This window comes from Lynx canadensis, chromosome B1 (genome assembly GCF_007474595.2).
Source record: "Lynx canadensis isolate LIC74 chromosome B1, mLynCan4.pri.v2, whole genome shotgun sequence".
NCBI classification, from domain to species: Eukaryota; Metazoa; Chordata; class Mammalia; order Carnivora; family Felidae; genus Lynx; species Lynx canadensis.
The window spans coordinates 79,909,456-79,929,129 of NC_044306.2; the positions used below are offsets into that span (position 1 = coordinate 79,909,456).

A 19,674-nucleotide genomic window follows, 5' to 3' on the forward strand; every position below is an offset into this window, starting at 1 on the left:
CTAATACATAAGCAGAGAAATATTATGGCAGCACAGGTTAGAGGGATATCAGGAGCCTAGTTTTAGATATAGTATGTCTGTTAGCCATTCATTTGGAGATGTTAAATAAGCATGTAGGTATATATGAGTATCTTCCTCCAGATATCCACCTGACACGCTATTTATTGTCCAACTCCCTCCTTTGGAATGCAGGCTCCATGAGAGCAGGGACTCTGCCTGTTTTGTTTGCTGCTATGTCCCCCAAACCTAGAAGAATGCCTGGTGCATAGTAGATGCTTAAAACTTACTGGAAAGGTGAATGAAGGAATGAATGAAAGAGTTAAGTGTTTAGTATAACAAAGTAGGTTGAGAATAGGAAGTACCTGTTTGAAAGTAAAATTGCTTGCCTGGCTACTACTAGGGAGAAGTTTGCAACAGGCATCACGTAATCAACATTTTCTATGTACAACTATGTAAAAATGAAGAGACACTTGCAAGTCTTCTGTAAACTTTTATTTTATACTTATGGGCCACTGCCAATGCAGGGGCCTTGGCCTCTGGCTCATTTCTACAGATCTACTTGGAAAGATGTGGTAAAGGTAGAAATTGGAACTATTCCTGTTAGTAAATCATGGTTACTTACTGGTCCATAAATTAAATGCACATTGAAGTCTGTGTTTTATTCAGAAATCTATGACTCTCTGAACTTATAAAATGCATTTTTAATATGCAAGAGACAAAATATATTTAAAAAGAAGACAATTGTCTAAACAAAATGATGTGAACTATGGCTTATATTATAGGTATATATCACTGTATGTGATTCACCAGTATAGTAACGGAATTTGACTGCTCACACATAGAGGAGGCCTGCAATGGCACAAGCTGGAACCTGATATCATTTTATACATGACTATGCTAAAATATAGCCCAAAAAATCAGCTTAGGTAATTTATCATCAGCAATCTATCTGGTGAAGTCTGATAGAAACATCAGACCTCTTGTCAGTCTCATCAGCACATTGAGTTGAGGAACCAGGACAATATACTACTTCAAAATTGAATGATTTTTGCTCTAGCACAGGAAAAAGTATAACCCCAAATACTGTTTTATCAAACCAACCAACCAACCAACCAACCAACCAATTAAACAAACCCTATTGTCAACCCATGGTGCATCCTCTTTCATGCTGCCTCTCATATTCCATTTGTAATGGCAACATGGTCACAAGGATTGTGAACACAGATGTATTAAAACTAAGGCCAGTTGTCATGATGAACAACCACTAGATTCCACCCACTCAGAGTGTGTGCTGTAGTACAACTACAGGGCATTATTATTAGATTTCATTAAGTCCATACATACTGTCACACACATGCATATATCACACACACAAGTATATTCCATAAAGACAATCACAGAAAAATTGGCTAAAAGAAATGTACAGTTGTTTATATATATTTATATACACACAGTAAAAGGTTTTTTGCCGTACTCACAGTCTGTAAACATCTTGGAAAATGCCCAGCAAAAGTCACTGTGGGCCCTTTGAAATGGTGATCATGTGAGGAGCAGGGGTGGGGGAGGTGTTTCAATTCATACTGGAAACCCAGGGAAGTGAAGAACCGTAAGTTCATGGTGGTATTTGGGGATAATTATATTTCATTGACATGATAAACTCAGTTGGCCACCTTGAAATTGTTTCTTATATGGAAAAGGGAATGACCAAAAAAGTCTTACTGCCAGTTAACATTTTAAGAGAAATCAAGAGAATATGAGGTGATATGTATAATGTATATAGATATGCCTACATCTATATACATTATACATATATGTATATGTACATCTATATGCACATACATACACACACATGTTACTATGACCAAAAAAACAAAGTCTCAGTGAAAATTTCCAAATCTTCAAAAAAGATTCAATCTTTTTCTATGAAGTGTGCTTTAGACTTCAATACATTCCACTGAAAATCTTGGGTATAGTTGAATGATTTGTACATTTACATTTTGGTACATGACATTGGTTTTACACAAAATATCTACATTTTAAAAAGATTGGGTTTGCAAAAAATAGAATTATTCGATTCAAGCATTATTTTAAAATTTAACATAAAAATATGCTCCAGATCTCCTGTAATGAAACACCATTAAAAAAAAAAATATATATATATATAGGTTCTTAACAATTCTTTGAATAGCAGCTATTAAACTGCCACATGTGGATATCAGTCTGTGCTTTAAGTGGCTGTATTTGTTGCAGCTTGAGAATTGATGTTTTAAAAATAAAAAAAGTGACATGAAAAACATTAACCTAATTGCTCATCTTACTGTCTTTGGCCAATTAAAAAAAAGAAAACCTTGTCAAGATTGCAAAATTTTCATTATGACCAGTTCTCATGGAATATTCCACAGAACTGCCATGGAAGCTGTTAAGTACTCGGAGACTCTATTTTCATGCAAAAGTAGCAAATATCCTTCTGGTTTAATTGAACAGTCTCCTTTCTCCCTGCTAACTCCCAACATTTTTTGGTGCTGAATATAACATGCAGAATATGTAAATTAGATAAATTAAAGAAGAAAGATTCATTGAATTTGTGACTATAAGCCAGTCCACCCTCTGATGTTTTGGAAAGCATTTTTCTGGGGTTGGGGTTGCATCATGGGAGAAGACTTGGAGAAAAGATTTCTGGAAACACAGTTGCTGCGTGATTTTTTTTCTCTTCAACAGACTTTGAAGGAATATTGATTAATGTTTCTTAAGCTGTTTAGTTAATACTGTCCTTATGGCTGCTCCTCTCTGTGTTGTGGTTGTTTTGTTCGTGGTTCTTCCATTGTATGCTTGTTCCATTCATGGGGACCGAAGTCATCAGACTTTTGGACTGGTAACAGCAGCAGCAGAGGCAAGACTGGGAGAAAGAACAGATTCTAAATAACATGAGCCTAGCAACCCATTCCCAGCAGAACACAGAGGCCTTGGCTTCCTACCAACAAGGGGGAAATGTCCATACAAATTTGAGGACAGAATGTGAGCCTGAACAGAGTATGGAGCCTATAATTTCTAGGTAGAAGTTAAACTGTCCATTCTAGTGCTGGAAAAATAGATCCCTTGTTTCTTGTTTTAATTTATTCACCAAGTCAAAGAGGAAGAGAAGGCAGTGTTGGCCTGAGGGAGATGTTCCATGACTTGGGGTAGGCATGGATGGAGAAGAGTCCAGAGGGGCCTGGCATTTCCACAGTGTGCACCACCTGCATGGGGCGCCTCATCTGATGTTCATAATGACCTTAGGTGGTAGGTGCTGTCTTCCTCATTTTATTAATGAGGACAAGGAGGTTTAGGGGAGAAATAGGCAGAACTGGAATTAGAACCCAGGACTCTAGATTTCTCCAGCATATGCTACCTTTTTCTGCAGATCAGTCAAAAGACATGTTTAATTTCTGAGAGTTTGTACATTGATTTTTCCTTTCCCTCTAATTAGTATGTAAATTAATCAAAATGATGTTAACTCCAGATTATATATTATCATGACCAGCATTTTAGTCAATCCTTCTTTGGGCAGAATCTTTCTTATAGCATTTCATGACTTGTAAACATTATCAAGTAGACTTCAAAAAGGTGTTGGCTAGAACTTCCATGCCAAGATTCATCTATTTGTATGATTCTTTGGTAAATATATGTTTGTCTCCTTCTAGATGGCAAACTACATGAGGGCAGTCATTGTGGTTTTCCTCTCTTCTCTACCCCTAATAATAATAAACTCATACTGACAGCTTATTATTGTCTTAAGTGCTTAACATATATTAGCCCACTGAATCCTACCCATGAGATAGATAATCTATAAAATCAGATGATCAAACTGAGGAGGCAGGAGGGGTACCACCTGGACCTGAGTTAGACAGTTAGCAAGTACAAAGCTGTGGTGTAAATCAAGATTGTTTGCTTCCAGATCCTGCAGCCTTGACCTCTACCCTACTCTTCCTAATATGTGCCATAAACTGAAGTTAAACATCCTGGCCAAAGAGAACAAAATCCAGTTAGAATTAACTGTATGCTAAATCATCCTAAGAACTGCAGAAATGACACCTTGGTAAGAAGTGCATGGAGCTTCTGGAGGACGTGGGTTAGCTTAGCTGCAAGGAAGTTTGAAGAACATAAGGAAACTGATTTTGAATGAAATTACATTAGTTCAGATTTCCAGGGCAATAAGCATTTACTCTCCTTGAAGAGGCTATTATTAAATATAGTATTAAGCAGTATTTAGCAAGATTGTTTTTAACAACAGAATTTATATTTTGTTGGAGACTGTGGTTAAAGTCTAAGATAATGAAAAGCATGAATAGGTTTTATGTATTCTATGCAGCCTGGAGCTCACATTTGAGCATTCCTTTAAAAAATTTTTTTTTAATGTTTTATTTATTTTTGAGATAGAGACAGAGACAGAGCATGAGTGAGGGAGGGCCAGAGAGAGAGGGAGACACAGAATCTGAAGTAGGCTGTCAGCACAGAGCCCGATGCAGGGCTCGAACCCACAAACTGTGAGATCATGACCTGAGCCAAAGTTGGATGCCCAACCAACTGAGCCATCCAAGCACCCCTTGAGCATTCCTTTAAAAAAAATTTTTTTTTAAAGTTTACTTATTTGAGAGAGAGAGCAAGAGCGAGCAAACCTGAGAAAGATCAGGGGAGGGGCAGAGAGAGAGGGAGAGAGAGAATCCCAAGCAGGGATCTCTCTGACTCAGAGCTAGATCCCATGAACTATGAGATCATGACCTGAGCTGAAATCAGGAACGAGATGTTTAAAATTTTTTTTTTTTCAACGTTTATTTATTTTTGGGACAGCGAGAGACAGAGCATGAACGGGGGAGGGGCAGAGAGAGAGGGAGACACAGAATCGGAAACAGGCTCCAGGCTCCGAGCCATCAGCCCAGAGCCTGACGCGGGGCTCGAACTCACGGACCGCGAGATCGTGACCTGGCTGAAGTCGGACGCTTAACCGACTGCGCCACCCAGGCGCCCCAGGAACGAGATGTTTAACCGACTGAGCCACCCAAAGGCCCCTTGAGCATTTCTTTTTAAAACAGTGTATTTAAAAAAAATTTTTTTTTTTAATGTTTATTATTTTTGAAAGAGAGAGAGACAGAGAGCAAGCAGGGGAGGGGCAGACAAAGAGGGAGATACAGAATCAGAAGTAGGCTCCAGGCTCTGAGCTGTCAGCACAGAGCCCAACGCGGGGCTGGAACTCACAGACCACAAGATCATGACTTGAGCTAAAGTCAGCTACTTAACTGACTGAGCCACCCAGGCGCCCCTTGAGCATTTCTTTTTAAAGCAGCATACTAAATTAGCATATTATTAAGTTAGTCTTTTTTATACCTCTGAATATTTTGTTGTCTGAACTGATCTTGCTTTTCTGACAATTTTTCTGACAATATTGCTTTATTTTTTTAACTTTATTTTTTATTTTTTTAAATTTACATCCAAATTAGTCAGCATATAGTGAAGCAATGATTTCAGGAGTAGATTCCTTCCCATCCCCCCTCCCACAACCCCTCTAGCAACCCTCAGTTTGTTCTCCATATTTATAAGTCTCTTCTGTTTTGTCCCCCTCCTTGTTTTTATATTATTTTTGTTTCCCCTCCCTTATGTTCATCTGCTTTGTCTCTTAAAGTCCTCATATGAGTGAAGTCATATGATTTTTGTCTTTCTCTGACTGACTAATTTCACTTAGCATAATACCCTCCAGTTCCATCCACGTAGTTGCAAATGGCAAGATTTCATTCTTTTTGATTGCCGAGTAATACTCTATTATGTATCTACATATATATATGTATGTATATATATGTGTATATATATATGTATGTATATATATGTATATATATATGTATGTATATATATATGTGTATATATATATATATGTATATGTATATATATCTCACATTTTCTTTATCCATTCATCCATCAATGGACATTTGGGCTCTTTCCATACTTTGGCTATTGTTGATAGTGCTGCTATAAACATGGGGGTGCATGTGTCCCTACAAAACAGCACACCTGTATCCCTTGGATAAATGCCTAGTAGTGCAATTGCTGGGTCGTAGGGTAGTTCTATTTTTAGTTTTTTGAGGAACCTCCATACTGTTTTCCAGAGTGGCTGCACCAGTTTGCATTCCCACCAACAATGCAAAAGAGATCCTCTTTCTCCGCATCCTTGCCAACATCTGGACAATATTGCTTTATGCTAACAATCTGACTCTCTAGGTAACAGAATATGATTTTAACTTCTCTACTAGAATTAGCCATGCTTGTTGGCTACTTAATATAACCATTTGGTTGTCCTTAAAAAATACGTGCAAAACATTCTTACCTGGAAACAATTTTTAAATTTCTTGCTCACAAAGTATAGAGCTATTGGGTTTATACATGAATTCATGGTTGCCAAGTTAATACCGATGTAATCCATGAGCAGCAAGAAACTAGAACAAAAGAAAATAGTGTAGAATAATTAGAAGACAATGTTTTTAAATCTGCTAGCTAGCATTTATCCCTAGAATAAGCATTTTTCTTGCCCAGGAGCCATTTCTTATAGGTGGCAGTCAGAATTTTTTTAAAGTGCTTGTTTAAATGGCAGTTTCAGTTCTGCAGAACATTTACAGATATACCTGCCACTTGGTTAGCTCAAACCATTATGCACAGCCTCAGGAGGGGAGCCACAAGCCAAGCTATGGCTTGCACAAATTTGGGGATCAGTCATGGGCTATGTCAGCTCAAGAAAAATAATCAACTTGGCAGTTTTAATTTTCACGGCTAATGAGGCTATAGACTAGGTGGTTTGGTAAAAAGTATTATAAGTGTGCAAATTAGGGAAACTCCAATTTCCTAATGGTACACAGGATCATACCTAAGTAATTCACATCGGTTCTTGTCCATCTCATCATACACGGTTTTCTTCAAAATACGGCTTAAGTGAAGAGGGAACCAGCAAAGAGCAAAAATTACCACCAAGCAGAAAACTGTTTTTGCCACTTCTCGACGCTAAAGGAAAGTGAGGGGAAAAAAAGTACAATAAGTTTAGTGTTTTTCTACCAGAGGAAAGAACTATACAAAGGAAGTTGTAGATAGCAAAGAAAGAATTACTTAAAAAAGAGCCAGAACAGCATACCTCACAGTGCCTCTATCTCTTCAATATTTAGAGTCCAACTTTCTAATCAAGGAGTTGCTAATGATTCTTTTGGGTGGCTGCCAGGAAGGATGGTGGCCTGAAACTGGTTATTAGGGTCAGGATAGAAGTTAGATGTCAGGGAAATGGGAACTAGCTGGAGCTGAGCCAACAGTGTGGCTGTGTGTGTGTGTGTGTGTGTGTGTGTGTGACTATATGGGGGAGATGGTTAGCTAAAAGCCTCCATAATGGGTAACTAGCATTAATGACAGCATGGCAGTCAAAGTGACTGAACCTAGCATAATAAAGAAGGAACAAATCTATGAAGATATTTGGAAAACGTAAGTAGGAAAAAGAGAAAAGGTCAATAGCAATGTGTTTCCCCCATTTCTTGCTGTTGAAGAAAGCTAGCACTGGGAGTTTTTTGCTTCTAAAATTCTTTTATTAATGACATATAGCTTCCAACGACATCTTGCTTGCAAACAGAGGGATGAGGGTAAAGGATTATCAGCAATGATGATTAGAACAAGTGGGACATGTTGACCCTGGACTGACTTCACTTTGAAGGTTTACATACTTTCGAGTTTGTGTAGACCAGAAAAATCATAGGTTAGGAATTATCTGCAACAGTCATTTGTGTGCATTATGCTTCAGCATTAAAACGCATGCATTTGAAAGCCTAACTAGGAACATAAAATGCAACTCGTCTGTAACTGGGATCAGTTAATGTCAAAATAAAATTGATTGAAAACAGGATTTGGAAGGGTAACGCTGGTTCAACCCAAAGCATATAACATTAAGTATGGGAAGCCTACAATAAACCCACATGATTAATAGAGCCATTTAAGAAGATTTCAAGGCAGTTGTCACAAACTGCTGCTCTAGACCAAAGGACTGGAGTTCTTTAATCTTCCAGAGTTATTGGGTGGGATAGCTGGGATATGGCTTCAGAGAACATATAAGCTAAGCAATGGTTGAGAAAATAAAGAGTTCCAATCTGTAGGAATAGGGGATTATTTTAAAGGGTCCTTTAGTGTACACAGGAAGACAATGTGACCAGAAAAAGAGAAAAGGAGGGTACTGGGTACTGGGGGAAAGGTTATCTCCCTTGAGCACATCCTCAAAGAGGATGATCATTCGAAAGGTAATATGTTGTATGGTAGTCTGATATTTGCTTAACCAATATCTATTCTCCTGTTTTCCTCACTATCAGTCAGAACCGTGATTTTATTATGTCAGCAGGTGAGCCTGGGCTAATCATCTGCATGGCCACCTGACACAGTCGGACCACTGAGATCAAGTAGAAATCATTGTAAGAGGTTTCTGGAAAAGCTACTTAAAAGTGGAGGGTACTCCTTCTGATGCACACACACTAATATGATCTATATTCTTTCCCTTTTTGCTGCCTGGAAATCTGATATAAGGGTAGAGTTGTAGTTACTGTCTTCCAATACTAAAGGAAAAGTCAGCAAAACAGCAGACCCCTGGCTTCTGAGTCCCTTGAACACTGAACCAGTGACTTATTTTTTTTCCTGTGGGAGAAAGAAGAACCTCCACTTGGTTTGCTCAATGTTATTTTGGGTTTTCTGCTACCAGCATCCAAACACAATCCCTAACTGATAAAAGATGTTGAAAGAATAATACAGAGAAATTCGAGGAAACCGTGCAGAAAGCAAGACCAGAGCTATATAGGATACTAGTTAAAGGGTGGCATGGTCTTTCACTGAGAGCTAGCTCCCTACAGCCCCCATGGAAAGCCTTCCAGTAGGCTTGCTCTCCTGCTGTTGGAAACTGCTACAGCTTTGGGTGTGACAAAGGCAGTGACTACTGTAGGAGGACCAAGTCTTTGCTTTTAAATTCCACTTGGATAAGCCAATCGCTTAACCACCCTTATGCGGACATCTACCCTGCTTATATCTCGGGGTGCTTGGAAGAAATCACATAAGCAAATGACATGCTCTTTGGAAACTTATAAAATGCTATGTAAATGTGAAGGAGCATCCTATTATTGTGACCAATCCCTATTCAGTTATTTTCAGAGCAGGTACCATTCAGCTTAAACACTCAATCATGGTGCTAATGAAAAAGTCAACATTGAAAAACACTATGGGGTTTTGTTTTTGTTTTTGTTTTTTATAAATCTATTCTAATTAATTACCTCCACTGCAGGAGTGAAACACAGTAATTGCTTGATATATTTTACATCTGGAGCACTTGAAACATTCATGCCTGAACAAAGTCATACTAAATTTTCTCAATATAATTTTCCGTTAAATTTTAATAAAAAATATAGCTACCATTTTTATGGCATGTAAGGATTTTACACAGTACATGTATGCACCTAATGCCTTTGATTTTTGTAATAATATTGATTCATATACAATTATGCCCAATTTATAGATAAGAAGCTGAAGACTCAGAAAAATCAGTACAATAGTTGAGAAGAGTTGCTGATGAAGAATGTTGCTTTTGTATGGTAATTGTAGAGAGCAGATTTACAGGCTTCATCAACAATTCATTATCTTTTGGTGCGGTTGGGTGTTCTTATCCACTTCTCTGCTGAGACGGAGAATTTACCTGTAGTCCTAGTTTTACTCTTTGAATTAATATATATCAAACATTTTCTGGGTACTTACTATGAGTTGGGCTCTATTAGACACTGCACATGCATTAGGTAATCCTCTTGATGTATTATTATATACATTTTGTTTAATTTTTTAAAAGTAGTCTCTATGCCCAGTGTGGAGCCCAACATGGGGCTTGAACTCACAACCCTGAAATCAAGACCTGAGCTGAGATCAAGAGTCAGATGCTTAATTGACTGAGACACCCAGGCACCCCTATTTAATTTTTTAAAATTTAAAACTGAATCAGTATTTGTACAGAAAGGTACAGATATTATTGCATATATTTTATGAAGACCCAGAGATTCAGAGAGATTAAGCAATTTGCCCAACAACACAGAGCCAGCAAGTATAAGTGTAAAGGTTTGCCCTCTAAAGTCCATGGCTGTACATGTTCTGTTTGCTTCCTGGTAGTGAGGGAGGGGAGGGGAGGGCAGGGAGGGAACCAACAGCAGCCTCCTATTGACATGTACAAATTTTGGGGCTATCCAAAATCTGACCTCTTTTTATGTACCCAATCCCATTTCCTATCCTGAGTCTTACCTTGGATGGTTTTCTAGTGAGGTTCATCTCTTTTTTCCACTCCCCAAATGCGTGGTGCCTGTGCCATGTTCTAACTAGACTCCTGTCCTCCCACTTGAAATGCCCTCTGTCTTCTTCTTCCCCATCAAACCCATTTATCCTTTATGAACAGTTCGATCTCCCTCATCCATGACAAGCGTCTTTGTGACCTTGTCTTTATATCATCCTTGGCTTTCTACAGCATAGGCTACTTTTACCATATTTGGTGATTCTATTTTCTAATTTTTTCATGTTGTATTTTATTTCTACACCAAGAATGCAAAGCCTGCTAGGGGAGAAAGTCCTATGCCTCTTTGTGTCCTGGCACAGTTCCAAGCCCAGTTCAATTCACAGACACACAAACACACATGTTCAATATACTCTTGGCAAACTAAATGAATAGTTCCTCTCTATTTGGCCCTGCCTCCAGGCCACCTGTTTTACAGGCAGACTCTCTATTTCACAAAAGAAATTCCTAATACTGGGGCACCTGGGTGGCTCAGTTTTTAAGGATCTGACTTCATTCTGCTCAGGTCATGGTCCCGTGGTTTGTGAGTTTGAGACCCACACTGGACTCTGTGTTGATGGCTTGGAGCCTGGAGCCTGGAGCCTGGAGCATGCTTGGGATTCTGTATTTCCCTTGCTCTCTGCCCACTTGTGCTCTGTCTCTGTCTCTTTCTCTCAAAAATAAAAATAAAACATTAAAAAAAAAGAAATTTTTAATACTATAACTATAAATAAAACAGTTATAAGACTTTATTTTTAGCAAACCAGGGTAAATATGCTAAATAAATACACTTATTTATAGGCCTTCTGTTGTCTGGGACAAATAAGTCTTGGCCAAATTTTCACGATCTTATTAGGTTTACCTGTTTAAGGTGTTCACTGAGGGCAATTCTCAAGCTTCCGTTCCTTCTGTTTAACATCTCACAGGTCATGAGGGTGTAGAAAATTGCAGTGCACACCAAGGGCATGCAGAAATAGAACCCGAAGAGCCACCAGTCTTTCACATCTTGGTAAAACTGTAGGGTGAAGAAAGGGAGAGAATAGGAGGTGCATTGTAATAGAAATTTACTGGGCAGTGCTCTGGTAGCTTCAAAATCTTCATGCTTGTAGATATGTTTCTACATTCACACTTGTGGTAAAGGGCTTGGGGTGGTGCTCAAAACTCAATGGAAAATCCAAAATCCAGTGGAAAATCCAAAAATGATCCTGGCTTTCTAGTAGCACATGAAGAAATTGCACTTAAAAATAATCCTGACAAAGATACTTTTTATAAACCGAAATTGGTTTTAATAACACAGTGGGAGAGCCCTACTCAAGAAGAAGAGTTCCCTCCCAAAGCTCATAAAGCATGATTTTGAGATAGATAGAATATGTATTTATCTTTACTTATTGATGAGCCTCAAAACTTTGCTAGTGCCAAGTTTACTTTTGACTCTTGTGGTTAAAGTGTACTTAATGTGAATATCTTGTGTGGTAACAGCGAAGGTTATGAATGGCTTATCTGTGTAGCTCTGGTTACTGGGAGTTAACCCTTTGCCTGGTATGCTTGCTATGTGACCTTACAGCCAGCCAGTTAGAGCCATCAATAACCATGCCCTTTCTCGAGCTCTTAATACTTATCACCTGGAAACTATTGAGGCAGAGTATCTTATCTGAAGGCCTATTTAGCATTATCTCTCTGTGGGCAGGATTTGTAAATACTAGTATTATTAAGTTTTATGTCTTTTTAAAGGAGAAAATTTAGTACTCTACAAAATGGAAATTAGAAAATTATATCTGCGTTCTTCCTCCCACTAAATTAATCACCGACTTAGGAAGAAATGCTTTTCCTTATACTCTTTCTCCAGATTGTTTATTTACGAAGGATAATGCAGCCTCCTGTATTATCTCAGTTCCCACAGTAAAAAATAATCATGCTGCTCTGTGAAAAACTGACAGTTGCTGAATATAGAAAGAGGCCCAGTAGGCTACATTTATAACATGTCTATTAAAATAATCTATAAATGGTTCCTGAGGAAAAAAAGTTCTGGGCAGAGGTTCTTAACTGTTTCTATGCTTTGGAAGTCTGGTGAAGACTATAATCCTTTCTGAGAATGATACTTTTATATGCATAAAATAAAATAAGATTACAGTGGTAGCCAATTACGTTGAAACACAGCTATCAAAATATTAAAATTCTGATCTAGGTGTTTATTAACAAATTAAATGAAAAATCAAATGGTGGCTCTAATAACCATCAGAAGTTGAAATAATGATGAGCAGAAATGATATTTCAAGATTATCCAACTGTTATGTTATGAAAATGTGTATTACTTCCATTAGTGGAAATAAAATGGTTCTGTTAAATATGACTGTGGTTTGTTGCCTACATTCACAATAGAAGGAAATGATAAATTTCAGTTAGAAGTTAGTGAAAATCAATATGTAATTTCTTTTCCATTCAGGTTCACAGACCCCTGAATTCTATCCTAAGGTTAGTGCAAACTACACCAAGGGACTTGGTTTATTCAGATCTGTTTATACAAGTATTTCCCTCTCCACATCACACTGTAGAAAGATTTGCGTACTGAAGTAAACAAAACAAAACACAAGAACAAAAAAATCAGAACTCTTTGTTTAAGTGCACACAAACACTCCTTTAAGCGCTCTCTTCACTTGTACCTCCTTCTTCCAGATGCATTGCTGCCTGGGTGTGAATGCCCTAGAAGCAGCTGCAGAAGGTCTGGAAGCTGACCTCTGAGGGGTCTCAATGGAGTCCCCTGCCCCCTCCATGGCAGAGGCCTGTAGAGAAAGGGGTCACACGTTTCTTTTGAACTAATGTCATCAGCCAGGGTATGGAGGGACCTCCCTCCATTCTAGGTTAGGGCAGAGTTGAGGAGGAAAGAATGAAACACAAGCTGGGGGAGAATGAGTCTGAAAACTTCAGAGTTGGATGGAATCTAAAAAACAATCAGTTTGAACTCATACTTTTCATTGTAATCCCCTTAGGTAGCTAGCTAGTCTTTGCTTGCCCACTCTAGAAGAGAGACTCGGTTGTTGTGAAGTAGCCCATTTCATTTTGTCTAGTTTCAATTGATTAGTGAGCTCATTCTTATACTAAGCCTCTTCTCTTTAACACTTTTGTTGGGAATAGCTAGATTGCTTATTCGCACTGCCCAAATTCTGATAACCTCCTGCTGCTACTTTGTTTTTCACTATGGACATCGACTTAATAAAAAGGTCAGTAGATAAACAGAAGACCTTAATTTTAACATCGCCAGTTTGGCAGTTTTCATGAGTACTTTTAATTTTAAAAGAAGAATTTCCAATGCAGGAAAACTGGTCAACTGTAAAACCACTAATTTTGTGAATTTTTCAAGTTAGGAAAACATACCTGGGGATGTCTGTGAAGGATTAAATGTGGAATCTGAGCTGCATGAAACCTACATCAAAGCACTAAATTATGCTGATTTAAGAGAAATGGTTCTCCTTTTCCTCCCCAGTCCACATTTGACTAGTTTGGCAAAGGAAATATGCATTTTAAACATGTTTCCCAATACACTCAGTTATGTAATTAAACTTTTCAAAAAAACATTAATGTGGTCAGATATATCAAACAACAACTGAATTTGTTAAAGAACTAAAACACTTTTTTAAAAAGTTCTGCAAATTTGTTATTTGTATATTACATATAAAATTTGTACTAATATAAGTACATGAAGTATAACTTCCTACTTTAAGTTAGTAAATCTATCTTTAAAAAAGTGTGAGGAATGTGCATTTCCCCAAATAACATAAAATACATATTAGCATGCCCATCAGATGGAAATTGTTGTGCTGTATTACTTATTATAAAAACAAATAGCACTGTGTATATATATACTCCCCCCCCCCCCGCCCACATCTATCTTTCTGAGTAAGTTTGTTTCAGATGCTGAGTTGTTTGGGGTAAAACTAGAGTTGTGTCTACAATTGTGCTCTAATATAAGAGTGAAAACAAAATAGTTGCTCTAATTATGGGACTGAACTAACAGAGTAAGCCACACTGGGCACTGTAAAAATATCAACAAGTCTTGGCGATGGTAAAGTATATATGAAGACCTCCTCTCCTCCCCAATTTCCTTTAAACTCTCCATACCTCCATGAATCTTGATGTGGCATTGAGCATACAGGTTTTGTGCTGTTCACCCCTGTATTCAAAGGGCACCATGACGAAGCCGATAGCTTCAGGGATAGCCAGGATAAAAGAAAGGATCCAGATGGAGACGATCTCAATGGCAGTGATCAAGGGAATCCCAATTCCCTGGACACGACTCCATGAGGCAACTGCTCTGTACCTGAAAAACCAAAGCAAGGTGGGGGTGGGGGAAATGGAGGCAGAACCTAGTTGTTAGGAAATTTAAAATTTATTTCATTTAAAAAATAATTATAAATGCTAGAAAGATCGTCCCCTTAGCCAGTGACCAATCACTGGAACTTTCCAATGAGTCCTGGAACTTTCTGTGAGTCCTGATGTGAAAAATAAGGACCCTTCTGTGAGTCCTGATTTGAAAAGTAAGTGGAACCATTAAGAGTTCCACCCCTTTGGGAATCAGGTGTCTGGCAGGCCTGAGTCTGAGGTCTTCATTTGGGATTCAGGAAAATCTTGTGATGGCTTATAATGGGGCAGCATCAGATAAGTGTGCCTATGTTTTTTATTTTTATTTTTTTTTCAACGTTTATTTATTTTTGGGACAGAGAGAGACAGAGCATGAACGGGGGAGGGGCAGAGAGAGAGGGAGACACAGAATCGGAAACAGGCTCCAGGCTCTGAGCCATCAGCCCAGAGCCCGACGCGGGGCTCGAACTCACGGACCGCGAGATCGTGACCTGGCTGAAGTCGGACGCTTAACCGACTGCGCCACCCAGGCGCCCAGTGCCTATGTTTTTTAAGCTGGGGGGAAAAACTGGATGATGGAAGGTGTAGTGAAAGCTGCTGGTACTTGTTAAGGTAACATCTTACTCCTCTCTCTATATTAAAAAAAGAAACTTGAAACATTATTATGAAGTGGATCTAGATATCCTTAAATGAATATGACCATAGATAGCTATCATTTTCTCCTTTCTTCTCTCACTGTATACCTGGTAGTCAAAGAATGACTATCTCCCATTATGGTCCTGAGCTAAAATAGATAAAGTGGAGTTAAAGATATCTTGGTTCCTAATCTTTAGGGTTTACAATCTAATAGAAAAGAAAGGTTCATAGAAAAATGTAGAACATAAATGTTACTGGACAATCATGTCAATCAAAAAACAAACTGGCATTAAGAAATTGTTTATTTTCGACTTTAATATTTTTTGTGATAGTAATCCCATTTCAATGTTAAGTCTAAAGAAAGTTTGGTTTCAGAAAGTCTGTGTTTCTGACCTGAGGTGATGGTCTGGTGCTAACTACTTTTAGGCTTACTATTAAGATGGGACCTGTGACATGGTATGGTATTTTTGTGGCTTCATTCTTGAAATTTTTTTTGCTGTTGTAATGGAAAGTAAACATTCTCTTTTTATAGCTTTCATTAGATAGTGCCAGAAGAAGACTGTAAAACAGACCAAGGCATTGGGGACAGGTGCACATGGGCTTCTAGGGCACATGACTTAATGTCAAAGATTTGTCAGTAAAGCCAAGGCAAACTACACGTTACCCATAATCACTCTTATCACTTATATTTACTGTGCTGTCTCAGTGCATCTACAAGGTACATCTGTGAAAACACAGGTCTTAGGAACTATGCTACCTAGTTCTCCACTGTAGATTAGAACTTATAGTTTGGGTATGCACGATGATGCCATATGGCACACATATAGCACAATTTGCTGAAGAAATATTTTTTGCAAAAGATTTTTAGGATAAATAAGATTGATGTACAATAAGAATCTTAAAAAAAAAAGTCCAGATTAGTTCAGAATTGAATAAAATACAGCTATGCAAACAAACCAAGAAAATCCTTTTACGATATAGCCAAGATTGCATTTTTAAATTTATGGTTATTTCCAGTGGGATAAAGACTGCTATTTATTTTGCTTTTCATTTCTGTTTACTTTTCTTTGTTGCCTTATTAGACTGGCAGCCTGATGTCCAGTAAAAGCTAAAAGGAATGGAGACAGGATGTCTATATCCCGAGGCTGTCAGTGAGTTATATCTATTTCTTTTCCCCTTCTCTTAGATCAACTATCAGGAAAGGTGCTTTAAATAAAGTGCTTTATCTCCTAAGGGAGTAAGGAAGCAAGATTTATTAGGCAGGATTGGAGATAGAAGGTGGTTTGAGAAGGAAAATGTGGTCAACATGTTCTTATGATGAGTATATTCACAAAGCAGCTTCATTTTGTAATATGCCATGAGTCCTCAAATTATTACATGTCTATAATCTAATGTAAATTCAACATTTTAAAATAAATAGAAGTAGTTTTTAGTGTATAGTGTAGCAAATCTACATGACTAAGAATTAGACTATTTTTTATTTGTAATCACATTGATTTTGATGACATTTACATGACATGAGAAAACAATTGTAAGAGTTAATTAGAAATAATCATTTGTGATGATGGGGGTAGGGAAAGGTGTGAAAGATAAGAAATACCGGATGTTCCAAACATAATTTCTATTTAGAATATAATGATACAACACACATATCCATAAGTATGTTCTCCTAACTAGGTGTGATTATAAACATCCTTCAATGGAGCTAGTGGACACATATGACATTTTCACTTGCCATAGAAAATCTGCAAGTGTAGATTCAACCACTAACAGCTGATATTCCAGAAATGATGTCTACTTTTTGCAATGGTTTCTTCTCTCGCCTTCTACTACATTTCTCCTGGTCTTTCTCCAGCTGATAAGGCTGGCTATTTCTTCTCATCTCCTTGGCTGGAACCTGCTCACTTCTCAAACTCTTAGCATTGGATTCCTCCTTAGTCCTTGGTCCTCTTTTCTATTCTATCAACACACTTTCTTTTAGTGATCCATCCAGTCTCATGGCTTTAGCATCATTTAAAATTTCTATATACTGATAATTAATTCCCAAATTTATAAGTCTAACCGAGGACCCCGCCTCTAGCTCCTGACTTGTCTTTCCAACTAGTTAACTGATATGGCCACTTGAAATCTAATAGGCATTCGAACTTACCCAAACCAGACTCCTGGTCCCTTTCATGACCTCCACCCTGCCCTCTCTTCAGTCCTTACCATCTCAGGCCCAGAATTTGAAGTTAGCCTTAACTCCTCTTTTTCCCTTTGCTATCACAAAGGGATCCAATTCTTTAGCAAACCCTGTGACCTCTTCCTTCACGATACACCTAAATGCAACCACATCTCACCATCTCTCCTGTTACCATCCCACCTGGATTATTTTAGTAGCTTCCTAACTAGTCTCCCTTCATCCATTTTGTCCTACTTCATTCTATCCCAAACATAACAGCCAAAGTGAGCCTGTTAACATGTAAGTCCCTCATGTCATCCCTCGGTTCAAATCCCCCAGCAGTTTCCAGCCCAGTGGGAATGCCTACTGGTGTTCTCAGAGCTGCTTCCTCATCTGCTTTACTTTACTCAGGTGTAGCTTTTCATAGGGTCCTTCCCTGAACATCCTGTTTGAAATTGCCAGAATCCCCTACAGACTTACGCTGACCTGCTCACGCTGATTGATTTTTCTTCATAGCGCTTACCAATTGGTCACCAATATGTGACCAATCAAATATTTTATTTATCGTCTCTGTCCACCCTTGTGTTTAGAATATAAGCGCCATGAGGGCAGGCATTTTATATGTTGGTCACGATACCTAGAACAATAGGTGCCAAATAAATATCTGTCGAAGTAAATGTCTTTGTTTTCTGGCCATGCATTTATCTTTATCAGCCAATAAAGCACACTACATTCTGAGCATTTTCTTATTTTTTAAGGCAGCCTTGACAGACAACAAACAAAAAGCTAATACTTTTAGAATCCTAGAAGCAAATAATTAAAAAACCATGAGGGACTCTTGGGGTGATCTTTCTCCCCTTCATGTTCTACCAGTTGGGAACCTGAGGACTGGAGTGTTACTATATCGTCTGCCTCATCTCCTGTGAATGTGGAGAGCCCGGACTAGGGCTCTGGTCTGCCAACACCCAGGGGAGTCTTTTCCCACGACATCACCTTGTACCCTGTCATGTGATATGCCAAAATAAAAGTATAAATTATGCATTTTTTTTAATTTTTTTTTCAAGGTTTATTTATTTTTGGGACAGAGAGAGACAGAGCATGAACGGGGGAGGGGCAGAGAGAGAGGGAGACACAGAACCGGAAACAGGCTCCAGGCTCTGAGCCATCAGCCCAGAGCCCGACGCGGGGCTCGAACTCACGGACCGCGAGATCGTGACCTGGCTGAAGTCGGCCGCTCAACCGACTGCGCCACCCAGGCGCCCCATAAATTATGCATTTTATTTATGTAAAGATGTTTGTTACTGTGTATGTCTATATATAGATTTCTACATGTTTCCAAGGCCAAAGGCATTTAATGCATGTTTTTGAATTTTTGAGGTATGGCCTGGGATGGTAAGTAAATTTTAATATATTTATTATTGAATGTACTTTAAAACAGGATGAAATAAAACAAATTAAAAAATACCACTTCAACAAAACCTATTTTTATTTCTTCTTATTCTTTGCCTATTTCTATTCTCACAAGCATAATCTAAATATATATTATAACCATATCAATTACAATTTTATTTTTAGCTTTATCTACTTTTCATGATAAAAAATGGCCTTATGCTTCTACAGAAGCATGGCATTTATTAATTTATAGCTACACAGTATAACTGGATATTGATACAGTTGACGTAAATATTTCTCCTAAGTTCACATCAATTCTAGTGTTTCAAGGTTGTGAATAACACACTTATAAATATGTTTGTATATATAGTTTTTTTTCTCTTTTTGAATGATTTTCCTGGATTAATTATCTTGAGGGGAATTATTGAATCAAGAGAAGGAAAAGGTAACTGAAGTACTTTCAGTACTTCAGTAATTTCTACCAAGTGCCTATCGATACTTGTCTACATTGGAATTTATTATTTTCCCTTCCATGTTGCCACTTCCAGTAAGTGTCACTTCTATCCTTACCTATGCACATTGTTAATTAACAGCAAATGCAATCATTTGTAATGTTTCTTTACGATTTATGTATCTTATATGATAGACAAACTAACTTCCATGCAGAGGTTTGGAGGCAAAATACCAGCAGGAAGAATTTTATTTTATTTTTATTTATTTATTTATTTCAGCAGGAAGACTTTTTTTTAAATTTTATTTATTTAATTTAATTTTAGTTTTTTTTAATATATGA

The 19,674-nt window shown here is 37.9% G+C and overlaps 1 protein-coding gene across 1 annotated transcript in view; it reads right to left on the reverse strand.

Annotated features, from left to right (window-relative positions):
- Nucleotides 1–1,825: 1,825 nt before the first annotated feature.
- Nucleotides 1,826–19,674, reverse strand: part of EDNRA (endothelin receptor type A) — a 57,503-nt gene continuing 39,654 nt past the window's right edge. Inside the window, exons 4-8 of the mRNA XM_030312960.1 lie at nucleotides 14,453–14,651; nucleotides 11,199–11,351; nucleotides 6,887–7,020; nucleotides 6,353–6,461; nucleotides 1,826–2,896 (exon numbers count right to left, since the gene is read on the reverse strand). Of these exons, the coding sequence (XP_030168820.1) occupies nucleotides 2,756–2,896; nucleotides 6,353–6,461; nucleotides 6,887–7,020; nucleotides 11,199–11,351; nucleotides 14,453–14,651 (736 nt within the window). The 3' untranslated portion in view covers nucleotides 1,826–2,755. The remainder of the gene's footprint in view (nucleotides 2,897–6,352; nucleotides 6,462–6,886; nucleotides 7,021–11,198; nucleotides 11,352–14,452; nucleotides 14,652–19,674) is intronic.